Consider the following 16,324-nt stretch of genomic DNA (forward strand, 5'->3'; position numbering starts at 1 on the left):
CGAATGCAGTCATCAGAAAAATTATAAACAAGTGTGCAAATCCAGATATTTTAATTCCTTCCAGTTATTGCCTCTAAACTTATATGGAGTAGGCTGCTATCAGTTTGATGTGAACATTGCAAACAGCGGTGGTCAGTTTTCATTGCAGCTTGTTCTTTGTTGTCAGTTTGGTGTGTACCAGCCTTCAGGTCTTTGCACCATTGTGCATCACTAAGTAATTCTTTGGACTGGTTATTTCTTGAAGAAGCCCCCAGATGTAGCAGACATATCTTTGTGTTGTGAACCTTGACCTTTGACATTTGAGCCTTGAATAAGCCCATTGACTCCACTGGCAATGATACAAATGTCTGTTTTTTTCAGAGTCTGTTAGATCAAAATTGAAGCCTCTTCCATTTCATCTGTTCACATGCTAAGCGAGTGTGGACAGAGGTACAGCAGCCTTGAAGGATAGTTTGTGTGGCATTTGAGTTTGACACGCACACTGACGGGCACACACTGCTGTGTGCTGGTGTGTCTTTGTATATGTCACATCTGTCAGAAATATACAGATCAACCCCTTCACACAGAGGCTCTAACACTGTAATTTAAATTTGCTCTCAAATATGTATTATTAATCGAGCAGCAAACACATTAAAAGTTCTCGAAAATTACATTTTGTTTTATTTATTAAGAGTTCATAATTATCTTCATCTGGACTGTGTTGGTGTGTTTAGATCAGGTTTGCTTGACCGGTTACAGTTCATAACTTCAGCTACTCCCGACTGGGGCCTAATCACTTCCCGACCAGTAAGAAAAGCACAGAAACACTTGTTATGTGAAATGACACTGTTCACATTTTGGTAGATCATTTGTGTTTAAAGACGGTGACAGATGTCACTCAATAACTAATAATACCCTCTTCACATTTAATCTATTAAGGTAAAAAAAAAGACTTCATACAATTATTTAGCAAATGCTCTAACATTAAATGACAATAGAATTAAAGAGCAATGATATTGAATGATCCTTGAATGGGATAGGGAGTTGTGTTTTTGTCCTCATTAAACTTGTACTCGGCGTTAAATAAACTGTGAAATCACTGCAGGCTGGCAGCTGCACTCTTCTTTCTTTTGATGAGACGTTTACGGAGAACATTTGGCTGCATTTACCTCAGTATTCTAGTGAGACATGGTAGTATCAGCGCCATCTCCTCCCTCCACCTGCTCTGCTCTGAGCTTCTGCTGGACCTGCTGCTCCGACTCCAACACGCTCAACTTCCTCTCTTTTTCTTTGTGCCTCTCTTTGAGCATACTGCTTTGATCGTTTTTTAGAAGTTAAATTTCCTTTTGTTTTTTACTTTCTTTTTTTGTGAAGGAACTTTTTTAATTCTCTTTGAAGTTTCTTAAATGGCTATTCGCTTTAATCATACAGAGAGGTTTCATTGAGTAAAATAAAATGTTTTCTCGGTTGGAAGTAAACTGCTGAATAAATAGATGTTCTGGAATTTGGTTACTTTATACGTTTTTTATTTTATGCACTATCACGTTTGTTTTCCAACAAGTTTGACCATTAGCCTCCAACCAGTGAGCTCTCCTGGTTATTCATTTAAATCCGCAAATGCTGCTGTGAATATTTTCAAAAGATTATTATGACTCGCAACAAGAACCCTGTTTCAAGAAACTAGAGTTTAAAAGTGTGAGCTCACAAGCAAATATCTCTCAAAATCTGCAAATAAAACCCAAAGGTTACCTATGCGAAGATACTTCTGCGGAGAGTGATATATTTATATATATAAAGTGGTTGTATTGACCCTTTTAAATTAACACTAATTTGACAGCAGGATGCCATATGTTCTGAAATGAAGACAGGCTATATCTCAGCTGTCCTCAGTGGAGATGCCGAGTGGAAGTGTACAGTTGGGGGGGGTGGGGGGCAAACATCTGGAGAGGTGGAGAGAATGTAAGGATAGAGGTGTTGGAGGGCAGCTCAGTGGGGAGATGAGAGCTCCTCCGGCTCCCTGCCGAGGTTGAGTAGGCCGTGACATTTCCAATTTGCTCAAATTGATCGCCGGCCAGAACCTCTCTTCCTCTGCCCTCCCCGTCTGTGGTGCAGCCCATGCCCAGACTGTGGCGTGTTATGATGAATGGGCTAAATGTCAAGGACTTGAAACCCAGCTCAGATCCTCCGTAGCTACGCCTCATTTAGTATTCTGTCGCTTACAGCTGAGAGGGAAAGTCTCCACTATGCTCAGGAATCTCTGAGCATAGTCGTAATTACACATGTTCATGTATTGTGTGTTTTAGTTGCAGAGAACTTTGCTGTTTTTCGATAGTTCTCCTCGGTGAGAGCCGTGAGTCACACAGCCATCAGACAAGGCACAGCTCTGTGTTGATACGCTGCGAGTTTGATGCTCTTTGGGACCGTGCTGTTTAGGTGAGTCACAGTCAAGTTGTGTCACGGCAGAGCTGAAGGCCGGAATCAGTCGATAAGGAGTTTTCGCCCACACACTGATGAGAACAGTGGCACAGGCTCAAAGAAACTCCTCCGTACTTCGCTCGCAGGGGGATACCTGAGACAAGGTCACACTTAATTGCTGAAGCGCACATCAAAGTTTGCCTTTGGAGCCCGTGTCGCATTTGTTTATGGGATTAAGTCTCCGGCAAAGCACACCAAGCGAGTCTGTTTAAAGCCTGACCTTCTGAGAAGCAATGGAGTCATCCTTTCATTAGCGAGGAGGGTGGTACTGCACCTCAACCCTCCTCTATCTCTCGCTCTCTCTCACTCTCTCTCTCTCTCTCTCTCATGGTAGCTTCATAATTGAGAATTTCTAGAAGCTGTTTTCCACTTTCCACCACGCTCACATACTTCTTTTCTTAGGTCTTTTTCAAATTCACAAGTGTCTCCTACAGGTATTTAAAATAAAAAAAGGAACTCCAAAGAATATACAGCGTCTCCTTTGCACAGGATGTGATGACTCCGACATAACCACCTACATCGCGATGAGTTCAAAGAAAATGTAAGCCAGCCAGCTCAGCAAGAATCCTCCTACATCCGAAACACTTCAACGAGAGATGAAACCGCGGGTCATGTTGTGTGCAGATGCTCATCGATCACTGGAGATTGTGCTGTCGGTGGGAGAAAGTGTACACACAGTGCTGATGAGAGAGTATGAATGTGGACATACAGTATATCTTTCCCTCATTTCACATGTTGTTTTGAAGGGTTGTACAGTAATGAGGCACCTCACTACTGCAAAGATGCATCAAAAGCAAAAGCTGCAGACATGGTCGCTGCTGGGTTTTTTTGCTTGCTGGTCGTGTTTATGAGAAGGTGCTGCTTTCCATTCTTGTGAAAGCCACTTGACTTCAGAGCAGTGGTCCTGCTGGGCTTAGCTATGGTGTCAATGCTAACCTGATTTGGGTCTTTGGATGTTGCTCCTTCTTACTCTCTCTCTCTTTCTCTCCCTCCCTCCTCTCACTCTCAAAAAAACCCCACAATTGGTGTTTGGAGAGGAGGTTAGAGTAGTTACACTCTGTGTCATCATCTGACAGTTTTATATCAAAGCCCAGGGCCAGACAAGAGGGTCCTCTGAGGGGAGTCTTCAATTCCAACATGCTATATAGTCTATTCTGTCTCAATAAGAGCCACTATTTCAGTAATATTAGGAGGCTTATATATGAATTCACTTTGAATGGATCCTGTCATATTGCATTTTCAAATGTAGATTTAGTTTCAAGTGACACCCGGCAGCTTCTCCTGTTCAGATAAGATAAAAGAGGAAGTGTGCAGGAGCAGAAATGATACATCTGCAGAAACTGTTCTCTACAGGAACAGTATTCATTCTTAACAAAAATTCACATCACACATCACCCATTAGTGATAATTAATTAGAATGAATATGAGCTACAGAATAATTTATCTTCACTTGCAGATACCCAGTTTAATAAATGTATCAGTTCATATGACCTGAGTTTAACCTTTGCTTCTGCCCCTCGATGCTAATGCAGAGAAATTCACCGATTTAAAATGCAGGAGAGAGACATGAAGTGTAAAGTCCAAATCCGATTTTACTTTTCATTTACATTTTTTAAAACTTCAATCACAAAAAGGTTTCTCAAATAAAGTGTGAGAGAAAATTAAAGAAGGATGTGGATTATGGCAGTTTTAAGCTTTTGGTTTTACTCTAACATCTTAGGACTTTAAAATCTTAAATTGAGAACTAACACTTATATCAGTGCGTTATTAGTAAGTTTGTTTGAGTTATGAACTAATATCTAATAATGTTGTTACATCATTTTTATTTCAATTTTAATGCCAAAATTTGCTTAAATGGGCAAAGTTCTAGATCATTAGTTCCTAGTCTGGGGTCCGGGACCCAATATGGGGGGGTGCCTGAGATCTTACGGAGGGCGCAAGGCTCTTAATGCTGTGTTTCCAGGGGGGCTCAGGGTGGGCTCCAAGGAAAAAAGGTTATGAATCTAGATGAACGTCAAAAAATAAATATAGAGATGTCAACACTTATGACTATTGTCATAAGTAATTATCTAATCTTCAACTAGAGAGTTTAGAAATATCCAGAGAGAAATATTCAGTCAAAATACAATTTAAACCTTTATGAGTCAAACAATGAATAGAAAAGACGAGACAGAAGAGAGAGCACAGAGGAGAGGGTGTGGGGGAGCCTTTAAGCAAAAAAACAAAACTTTATTCTCTTTATCACAACGGGGCAGCGGTAGAATGAGGATGTACTTGAGCACAGATATCGAAGCAGACTTTGATGGAAGTGAAAGTCTGATATTCTTGTATTACTTGAGGAAAAGTTTTTTTTTCTGATATCATTACTGAAAATCTAATCTCTGAAATCTAACCTCTTTATGTCGAGGTTTTTATGCTAGTTGGAATCGTTTTCCATTCATTTAAATCTGTATTTTCATTCAAATCAAATCTAAAATCATTAGCACACTACATTTCTCCCAATCAAAGTGAATGAACAAAGATTTAAAGATTCAGAGTAGAAGTTGACAGAAATATCAAAACTATAGTAAAGAACAGAAGCTCCCAGAAAAATACTTAAGTACAGTAACAAAGTATTTTTATTTTGTTACATTACACCACTGCAGTGTGGTTACTTGCTAACGTAAAGATATGGATGGACCTCACTGCTACACTTACTGTTGATCTCACACAGAATTCACACTTTATACTGAAAATTGGTGAAACAACAAAACAACAACAAGTAAAGTAATATAATAATACATATTAAAAAAGATCAGTAAGTTGCTGTTGATGGTCCAACTTGAGGACTGACAAAATGCACGAGAGAAAAAAACAACCATTTACTGAACAAATAGCCTTCACTGCAGTACTCTGTTAAATAAGAAGAAGAATCCACTCTAACCCCTGACAGAACAGTGCTGCAGGACTATTCTAAATGTATCGGACTCAGGTTATGCGTGTGCCCACTGACCCATATGTGTGACTGTCTCTCTCCCTCACGCAGGAACACTAAACGCCTTGCTGAAGCAGAAGGGCCAGACGGCCTCTGAGGGTCCCGTGTGGTCGCTAAGTGGTAACCAAGGTGACCGGTGGAAGCAGGCCAAAGTAAGCATCCACCCAACTGCATCGTTCCAGGTGAGACTTAAAACACGTAATCAATTCAGTACACAGTGTTACACCCTCCGTGTTTTGCTCTGAATATGTGTGTGTGTGTGTGTGTGTGTGTATGTGTGTGTGTTGAAGTCTTATTTTCCCCGGGGGCTGCATATTGATGGAGCACTTCAAAAGCCTTTATATTAAGCAGAGAAGTGGACGGGATCCATACTCATTGTTTGCAGTTGAGAAAGCAATATCACTCATGCTTTGCCATCAGGAAGTCTAATCTTTGAGAGGAGCGAATATAGAACTGCAATATTCTCCATCATTTTTATGGCTGCAGTTGTGGAAAGTAATTATAGTTTCAGCCGCACTTCTGCCTTTTTTTTTTTGTTACCGTTTCATTCCTAACGGCTTTCACTCCACATGCTTTGTTAGTTTTATATTTTGTGACATTAAAAACTGAAACAAACACTCACCACCTGCTGTTATTATTATAAGGAGCCATTTAGCAAAATTACTCAGTTTTCTTACACAGATTTTTATCTCACAGCAACGCTAACGTCCTTGTTTTTGTGGTTGATCAAGGCCGAACATGTAAAAAGAAAAATAACTTTTTCTCTCTGTAGGTGGTAATTGAAGGTATCAGGGGACCAGGCATCGAGGGAGACATCGCCATCGATGATGTTACGCTGGAGGAAGGGGAGTGTCGAGACCCACCGCCCAGTGAGTAGCACCTGGTTCTGTTTCCCCTCTTCTCTGAGCTTTAGGGGGTCTTACTCTAAAACACTGGACAGGGTTGAGATTTATGAGAGAGGGATCTAATCTCAGTCTGTTCCCTGCATTCAACTACCATGTCAGGAAGGGTTGTGGGGGGGGGGGGTGCATGGTTTCCATAGCAACAGCGTTGTAATCACATGAATGATAGCCTGAGTGCAGCAGTGTAATTGCTCTGCTGGAACAAACAGAAGGTAAAAACAAAAAGCAGGACGTAGAAAATGGGATGAAATTGACAAGGTGACATTTGTAGACGACAAATAGCACTGCTTTGTATTCATTTCTGCTATAAATGGATGGAGAACCATTATTTATAGAAGCTTCTCAAATCTGACATCCAGTTAAACATACCAAATGAATGCAAGATAACTATTCATTTGTTTTAAATTACACAACAATAATTAATTAGGAGTAATTAAGTGGTTACCCAGATCAGGATCAGACTATTATTGAAAAATATATCTAATTTAATCTCACAGGATGAATCATGAATGACTTCATTTGATTATAAGAAACGTATTAATAGTTGGAATAATTGTTATTTTTGGGAGTGCATGTATTTGCTTTCTTGGAGAGAATTTGTGTTAGAAAACTGACCTGACTTTAATGTCTGTGTGGGTAAAATAGTAAACTGCAGAGAGGTGAAAGTTAGCTTTTCTTAGCATAAAGATCGCATGGGAAACAAAGCCTTCATGAGGGCAAATGTGACAAAAAGCATCTGATGTGAAGGTCACTTTTAATCCCTTTATATTTATTTTGTTTGAGCATAAAACAAAGTGTAATACAAACAAAATCACAATTTATCATTAACTAATTGTTTTTTGATTCTTTAGGTATGGAAAAGCTTGCTGTTTCCAATGTTATCAGGCATTATGCTAAGCTATGCTAATAAGCTGTTGACCGTCCCTTTAAAAGAATCATACATACACATACATACTTGTTTTCCTTTATCCTGTTTTAACTGAGGACTCATTTATACTTTATTTACACATTTTTTACTGAGCATGTTTTTACTTGTTTATATTCTTATTTGTATCTTGTTTTTATTTGCATTGTTCTTTCGGAAGGGTTATTTTAACTTGTTTTTACAAAGGGTTATTATTTTAGTATTGAGCCCTGTTGTCACTTTATCATGTTTGTCCTATCCTGGGCTGTCCATTGTGTGTAAAAAGAGGCTGACTCACTCAATGTGAACCAAATCTACCTCCGGGTACAAATAAAGTTACCTTACTTATCTTAACATGAAAGTGGTATCAATCTTCTAAGCTCACCATTGGCAAGACAAGAATAAGGAATTAAGTTTTAATATGAATGCACTTTGCTCATATTGTGTACTTTCTTTCTTTCTTTTTTCTGTATTCATGCATATTGTGTTGGCAAAATAACATTATTTTAATTCATTGCCTTTATTTTCTTCTTCTGTTGTAGATCTCAGCTCCAGGGCTCTATCCACATCCTCCCATATATGGCTGCTATGCGTCACCTTGGTGATGACCCTCCTGGAAGGTCAGAGGTGACCCTTCACTCCATCATCTCAGAGGCAAATATTCAGACCCACTGTCTGTGAACTTAACCCTCGGCATCCAATCACCAAAGATTCATGCATCATGAAAGCAGCAGGGGACCCGTGACGCCACCCTGAGGGACCGATTTTGATGAAAAAGAGAAAAACAGAGATAAAAAGACGGACAAAAATTAATAAAGAAGCTGCGCTAATTTTTTAAAGAGACTTCTTTTACAGAAAACACTCCTTAGTGCAGGACTTTGGACGTCTTTTTGAGCACAAAGACAGGTGGGGGATGAATAAGCCTGGACTTCGGGGAAAGAGTTTGGGGGAGGACAGTTTGTAAAGCACAAGAACAATTTTATGAAGTTATGAAAATATCTTTGGAAGGCGGCAGATTATATAGACACTGCTGACTTTTAGCGGAGGAAATAACATTTCCCCGCTTGCAAATACATGGAATCAGACCTTTCTCTGTGCATCTTTTATCTTCATCTACTCGCACCAGATGCCAATCACCCACTCTTGTTTTTCAATCTGGCCCAGTCTCGCGTCACACCTTGACATTTCTTCATCTGCTCGGTGCTGAACTGTGGAGAAACAATGACTCTGGCAACATTTAGTTCTGTCTGCTTACTCCCTTGTAGCTGCCTATGTATCTTTTAACACTGTGCTCACGAGTCCAAGTGGCCAAACAATGCTATGGTGGCAGAACAAAAAAAAATGCAGACGAATCAGCGGAGGTGTAGGAGGCTGGACACGAGAGCAGAGAGAATTTCAAGGAGTCGAAATGAGAGAGAAGAGGAGTGGAGGATGAGCTGAAAAGACAGAAGGTAGAGAACTGTCCGCCTGTGGAAAAGAAGCCACTTTACTTTCTGCCATGAAACAAAGTGCCTTCAGATTACAAACCGAATCGTGAGCCTGGGTGTTAATCAACATCGGACACGTCTCTGTCCGTGTTTCCTCTGATGGGCTATTTTCTACACGTTTCTTTTGCCCCACAAGTGCTGATGGGAGGGCATGCGTGTTAAGAAGGGTTGTGCTACACAAGGATCTAACGCCTGATGGGACCGTTGTGTGTGTGTGTGTGTGTCTGTGTGTGTGTGTGTGTGTGTGTGTGTGTGTGTGTGTGTGTGTGTGTGTGTGTGTGTGTGTGTGTGTGTCTGTGTGATTGTTTGTGTGTGTGTGTGTGATTGTTTGTGTGTGTGATTGTTTGTGTGTGTGTGTGTGTGTGTGTGTCTGTGTGTGTGTGTCTGTGTGATTCTTTGTGTGTGTGTGTGTGTGTGTGTGTGTGTGTGTGTGTGTGTGTGTGTGTGTGTGAGAGTGTGTTTGTGTGTGTGCATGCGCCTGAGCCTATGCCTACGCGTAGTTCAATGTGAAGGTAGCGGACCGGGCAGATTTGGAAACCATTCTGATAAACACAGTGAAAGTGAGGCTGTGGATCTTTTTTGTTTTTGTTTTTTTGCAGAAGAACAGTTGTGACAGTTGATGTTACCAGAGGATGAAGACACTTTGTCGAATGACTCTCTCTTCCCATAATTCTCCTCCCCTGAGGTCAAGCATTTTTTTAACAAAAGAAAATAACTGAATTAAACACTGCGTTGTACAGGGAGGAGAGGGTGAACTTTGGGACTGCAGGCTCTTCATTCGGTCGATACGCCTCGCCCCCCCTAATCCTCCACCATTTATATGGAACAATAGGAGAATAAAAGATTATAATGACCATAATAATAGTCATGATATTTTATTACTCTAGCGAGAATGTTTCTCTGCTTTTACACAAACTGTGAAGATTGACTGTGGAAGATCTACCTGAGACCATAACCTTAACCAGCGGGGTTTTTAAAAAATGTATTGTAAAAAAGAGAAAATAAGAAAATTGAAAAATTCCGTTCATTGTTGGTTATGACAAATGTTTTAAGGACTTGTGTCTTGTTTTTGTTTTTTTTCTGTTGAAGATGACTTAACTTACTTTTCTCTTCTTGTTGTCTCCCTTTGCATTGCTTAAGTATCAAAGCTGATGGAAGCATAAGAAGTAAACCAATTTGGTAACTGTATAACTTGTAAATGTTAAAGAAGCTCTATTCAAAGGTTTATGATAAATGTTTTATGTTGGAGTACAGGAAGCACAACATACAGTTCAAAGTCTCAACATATAAATCCATTTTATATTTCTCTGCACACACATGACCTGCTCCCACAGGCTTTTCAACACTCTGAAACAATCCATGTTTAACCGCAAATCAGTCTTTCTTTCTTTTTTACCTGTCATACATATTTATAGTGTAACCTGAGCACTAAAGAACCCAAAGGGGAACCCAGCCAGTAGGTATGAGTGAGACCTTCATGAATGCAGACTGGGTAGAGGTTCAGTTTGGTGTTTCGGTTTTTCAGCATATGTAGCCTCTTCAGTGGAAGCCTGGGTGGGTCTGAGTGGGTCATGTTCATGTGTGGGCGTAAAGCTGTGTACAATATGTGTGATAAGAAACTGATACATGTAAAGACGATAAATATGCTACGCAAAACAGAGCAGAATGATGAGCATTTCAGGGCATCCTTGCGATATCATTATGGTCTGTATTATCTGCTGTCCATTTGTTTACTTTCTTTCATTTCTGTGTCTTGACTTCCATAAGGCCCAGATCACAATGAATGTAAATGGAGTTCTGGGGTGAGTTATTTACTTACAGTCTTAATAGATGTAACGTTTTACTAAAACATATGGGTTTTTTTCTTTGTGTGTGTGTGTGTGTGTGTGTGTGTGTGTGGGTGTGTGTGCTTTGATGATAATGAGAACTTTCAGACTTTCACAGGTTGTTTTGAACACATCAAGAACATCAAGTCTGACTGACTTTGACACAATTAAAAAAAAAAAGCTTATATATTACATTAGCTATACACTATATCCTCCTGTGATATAGTAGATGATGAAAAGTGCCAAAGTGCCCTGTGCAGTCTACTCTGTTCCTGATAAAGATCTGGGTTCCTTGAATCATTGAGCACCTGGTGAATTTATGACATCAATCCTCCTGTTACAGCATTACTGTTGGAAAAACATGACCCATTTGAAAGATTACAGCTGAGATCATTAAAAGAACCCCTTTGGTACCACTATGGTTGCGATTAAAAGTAATACTTTGCTTTTCATGGGAATCGAGCTTGTATGGGCTTTTCGAGGAGGCAGCTTAATTTAGTTTAGCTTAGCTTAGCATAAAGACTGAAAATAGCAGGAAACTGATAGATTCATTTCATATCTGCTGTCAGCACCAGTGAAGGCCTCTAGTTTTACATAAGATTGTTTTTTTATTTCTACAAAACCTGAGGTATGAAAACAACAACTTGTAGTTTAATGGTGTGTTATCACTGTGAGCTTGCTAGGCAACTAGCAAAGACTTCAGTAGGTCACTTTTGGCCAAGACATAGACTGGCTCTGAACCGCCCATGAGACTCTTTTCATTTTGTACACATAAAACAAAGATTGAACATATTCATAATGTAACTTGAGAGGTATTGACAGAGGGATTTTGTTAGTGGTTGACATAGCAGTGCTAGCTGTTCCTCCTCTTTTCATTCTCCATGCTAAGCGAAGCTAACTGGCTGTAGGCGTATATTTACTGTACAGAAATGAGACTGGAATCGATCTCTTCATCTTAAACAGCAAATAAGCATATTTCCCAAAATTGTCTAAGTTGCCATACTGTGAAATTTGGAATCCTGTCAGTGTAAAGGTCTTTGCTCACTGAGTCTGTTTTTTTTTTTCTCAGAAGCATTTTTTGGATCTCTAATCCAATAAGAAAGGTTAGGCACACAAACCTTGCACACTGACTCTGCGGAAATTCGCAGTAAAGGGCTAAATGAAGTCGTCAAGCAGTGAAGATTAATTTGTGGTTCTTTCACTCCTTGAAAAAAGGAAAATAAAACACTTAGTCCATCCGATCATTAAAACAAGACGAGCAAGGAGGGTTCCACCTGTTGATAAAGGAGTTGTAAAATTATCCTGATCTCTTCAAGGTGTATTTCAGGAGTCAGTGCTCTAGATTGATACGCTGCTAGCGAATACTGAAACTACACATAAAAAAGAACACCACCAATTTCCACTATGCAATTGATCGTGAACAGTGGCTAACAGTATGGTTGAGGTGGGGTCAGACATACACACAAAAACTCCCCAAAAAAACACAGAAAAATTTAACACATGCCAAAAGACATTATGTTTTGCATTCAGTCTGCAGACATGATTGACACAAATATCAAATTGTATATCTTTTAAGCGTGCAGTAACTTTGTATCAATGAAAACAGACTCAGTATGCAAAGGCCTTAAGCCTTTGGGGAAAATAAACACGTCAGACCTGTTCTTGTTGTGGTGTGTTAGAAAATTCTGGGTACATTCATACATATCTGCAAAATTGTCATCCCTGTGAAAATCTTCTCCGAACTGTGGCTGAAATTGGACAGCAAGAAGAATCAGTCTGTTTCCATCCCATTACTCTAACCATACTCTTGATTTCCATTTCCGTGCTGTCCATACACACAGGGTGTCAGCCTCTGCTCTTTGTGTGCACGGGGACGTGAGCCTGGTGTATGAGTAGCTTACACCCTCGGCTCTGCTCTATTTATTGATAAAAGTCCTCTAAGCTACTTCAAAGTACAATTGGAGGGGATTAACAGGTTTGGGATATGTAAACAGTGCTGTGTGACAGTTTTCTCTCTCCCAGTCTTCACTGACTTTGTTTTGATGATTACAGGCTTCTGTAGTTATGGAAAGTATTACATTTTTATGAAATAAAAAAGAGGAAATGTGTTTGAGGTCTTTGTAGCTTGTGATTAGTTTTGGTGGTGAAGCTGAATGTGTCCATGTGTGCAAAGTGGTTTGTCTTTCCACCCCTGTGCCTGGGCCTGAGACATTTGTGTGTGATATTTTACCAACAAACACACACAGTATCTTTGGCTGTCTGTCAGTGTTTGTGGTTTCTGTTTTTCCACAGAATCCAGTTGGGGTCATGAACAAATCGTGGCATATTATTAACTTTATTTTCCCACTTATAAGTTTGTTTTCAAATATTTCCAGGAATTAGTGCAGAGGATTGAAGTCTATCTTGCATCCACTGATTTTTTTTTGTCCATTTTTCACAATTTAATCATTTAACTCAAAGGCCTTATACAGACAAGAAAAAGAAGCCTAAATGTATTTTGAAGAGAAATGGTATGTGACACAAATGCACTGAATTTTTCTACAGTAGCGTTTCTAAGATATGTTGCTTGTGATTGGGTAAAACCTTCGACATACCCACCAGAAAAAAATGCCATCAAGCTCAAAGCAGAAAGGGGAGCATGATATTGCATAGTTTTTTTAAATGAATGTGCCCCTGCCGTGTAGGTGTCAGCTGACCTGTAACGCCCAATCACAATCATGCAAGTTTACGTTGTGGCCATTATCGCCTGACACTTCTTACTGTCACTCTGCCAATACACTTATTTTATTAATGATGCTGCCACAGCCCCCTTCTTCACTTGGTGCACTATTTAACAGTGTGTGCTATAACAATGCTATAAGTCATCGTTGGCTTTACTTCAGTTTCCCATTACGTACAGATGTTTATATGTTATTGCACTTCTGTAAGAAAGGTGTTGATTTAACTCTGCAATCAGTTTTGAAAACTGTATATTTAATGATGTTTGATTTCCTTACAGTTTTTAAGCCTACATACAGAACAGGTAAATGAGCTCGACACATTTCAGTATGATGAAATAATATATAACACTTGAAATAACCAGCCAGAAAGTGCACAGCAGAAGTCTGCCAACAACAACAAAAACATAAGTAGTAAAGCCTGTGAATTTGACAAACACTACACTATAAATAAGATGTTTAGGTCAGTTTTATTGCATTGCATTTCATCATGGTGGTCACAGTATACACTATGAACTACCATTTTCCTTTGTAAGCCTCCTGAAAGCAAACGACACAAGTCAATCTTCATTGCATAAAAATAAGCAAAAGCTGTCTGACGGGTGGGAGAAAAAAGTCAGTCTGCAGTGCAGGGCAAACTGATTGTGTATTTTTTTCTGTGGAGAATACATGTTCTACTTCCATGCTTAGCAAATGTATTGCTACCTTACATTTTATCAATATTACATGCAAGTCGTCATTGAAATGAAAAGCCAATTACCTATCGTACCTATTACCTATCATAATTAGATTTCAAGATACCAAGGACACAAACAAGAACTTGTTTTCAATCCTGTTTCATTGCAGATCTTGTTGTTCTTTGACGGTGCATTGACGAACACACCAATGATTTATTCAGTTGTGCATGAATGTACCCAGTGCTCACATTAATACCATTTAAACAGAGGTGCTGTAGCATTAAAGGATGTGCTCTATCAGAGTCTGTGCAGGCTGCAGATTGAACATAATCGCTGCAACATGCTTTTGGTTGGAACACTTTCCCTGCTTCTTTGGAAAATGTGATTAAAGCTATCCATGTGAGTAGAAGCATAACCAGTTGCTGTGCTGGAAAATGTAATTTAAAACAAAGTATTGCCTTCATTTGTGGAGCGTGCATACCTTGTAATAATATTAACTACAAGTAGACAAGACAGTAAAGTCATGCTAGCAGGAACTTTTGGAACTTCTTGAGGGCTGTTTTTAACTACAGCTGTAATTCTCACCTCTTGACTTGCTAAGTAAAAGCTATAATTCACTACACTAACAATGTTTTGAAAATCTAAACACCTTTTCCTCCGATGGTTTGTAAGCGGAGCAGTCCCAACATTTCTATCTGGAAATGTTCTAATATTTTCTGTTAAGACCTAAGAAGGGCTTTGTCACTTTGTGACATTCATCACGCTATTTCATTCCCTGAATAACCATTCTGCTCCAGTGGTGTGCTGGTCGTCCTAATTTCTACTTTAAACACACCCTGCTTTCTTATTGATTTAGAAAAAGAGATGATGTGCCAAGAGGAAAGGGGCATTGTGGTTCGGCAGGAATTGGCAGTCACAGTGAGAAAAGTGCTCACATGAAGCACTCAAACTAGAACAAAATGTCTGTTGTATTAAATCTGAAACGCTACCGCTGAGTTGAATGTTTTTCAAGAGTAAAATTGCCATCTTAATGCAGTAACTTTTTTCCACTTTCAAACGGCGACTGGGCAGGAGTGAGTGACTTTTCGACAGGAGGCTGAGTGCAGTCGCACTAAATAACTGGCAGAGGTAGACACGTTTCTGAGATCTTATTTCACTCTGTCAGGGAAGAAGCAGCGTGTCGTTATTCAATGGTAGAGGCTTCTCAGTGTGACAACTTCACCAGTGGGGGGAAAAAAACTGCCACCTCTTGGTACCTTACTGTCTGAATCTTGCTGCTCCTCGATGGCTCTCCTCTTCTCTCTGATCAGGAATCACATGGCAGGCAGGAGCCTCATGAACGCTCGTACAGAAAACCATTTTTACTCGTCCAGTTATTTGCAATCTGTGCAGCTGTCCGTGTTCAGGGTGACAAGATGAAGAAATGCGCCAACGATGAGGAAATTGCCCCCTGCTCTTGAAAAGACCCCTGGAACAAATAGATTTGATGATGTAATATCGAGGTTGTGGAGAAATTGGTGTTCCAGTTATGTTATTTATTTGTGCCAACACCCTGTAATGATGAGCTGTCACTCTTCTCTGTTTTGTGCTCTATATTTATATACGATCAGGCTTCTTTTTCACTGTATTTCTTTTGATTTATCACCCATTTTTTGTGGAATACCTGCAACTAATGAAAAAAATAAAGGAAAGGAATATTTTATGTGCTCTGTCAAGTCATTTTGTGTTGTGCAGTGTGAGACTAGAACATTATGAAGTGGCATAGAATAGAAAACAATGTCCTTTTATTATATTCCTGTAGCTTTTACACAAACCCCTTTCTTTCGGTGGCTTGACTGTACTTGACACTTTTGTCCCCTAAGTTTTTTCAAAGGCAACACCAAAGTTATTCCCATAGTGGCCACCTGTCTTCAACTCAAAGGCCTGGAAACAAAAGCTTTTGTGTTGTGTAAATTGTTCTTCTGACAGAAATCCCCAGTTTGTGCTTCTTCTGCAGAGCTAGCCTGCTTGTTTTTCTCGAATTTTGGAGAACATGTGAGTGACTGTGGTGAGAGAAGGACATCTGAGGGAAAGAAAGAGGAGTAACAATGGAGTGTGGCGGGACTTGAAAGTCATCCAAAGGTTAGCCAGCAGGGGTCTACCAACTGAGGGGAGTTTATAGAGCAGCAACCTGAGCAGAGGCTACTGTACACAGCCTGAAATGTCTTACTGCATGTTTTTTGTCTTTGATATGTTTAACATACAAGAAAAGCCTTAAACTTTACCAAAACTAACTCTTTTTAGAACCACAAGGTCAGAAAAGTGAGATCCCACAGACTCATGGAGATAATCGCGAAGTTTTGCAGTATCTGACCACTATTCATGCTATAAAGCTGCATCTTTA

The 16,324-nt window shown here is 39.6% G+C and overlaps 1 protein-coding gene across 2 annotated transcripts in view; it reads left to right on the top strand.

Moving 5' to 3' along the window:
• Positions 1-15,643, top strand: part of LOC109982959 (MAM domain-containing glycosylphosphatidylinositol anchor protein 2) — a 189,012-nt gene extending 173,369 nt beyond the window's left edge. For both annotated transcript variants that reach the window (XM_065963663.1, XM_065963664.1), the window contains exons 16-18: positions 5,480-5,610; positions 6,201-6,297; positions 7,777-15,643. In XM_065963663.1, the coding sequence (XP_065819735.1) occupies positions 5,480-5,610; positions 6,201-6,297; positions 7,777-7,865 (317 nt within the window). In that variant the 3' untranslated portion in view covers positions 7,866-15,643. The remainder of the gene's footprint in view (positions 1-5,479; positions 5,611-6,200; positions 6,298-7,776) is intronic.
• Positions 15,644-16,324: the final 681 nt, after the last annotated feature.

This window comes from Labrus bergylta, chromosome 15, assembly GCF_963930695.1.
Source record: "Labrus bergylta chromosome 15, fLabBer1.1, whole genome shotgun sequence".
Taxonomy (NCBI): domain Eukaryota; kingdom Metazoa; phylum Chordata; class Actinopteri; order Labriformes; family Labridae; genus Labrus; species Labrus bergylta.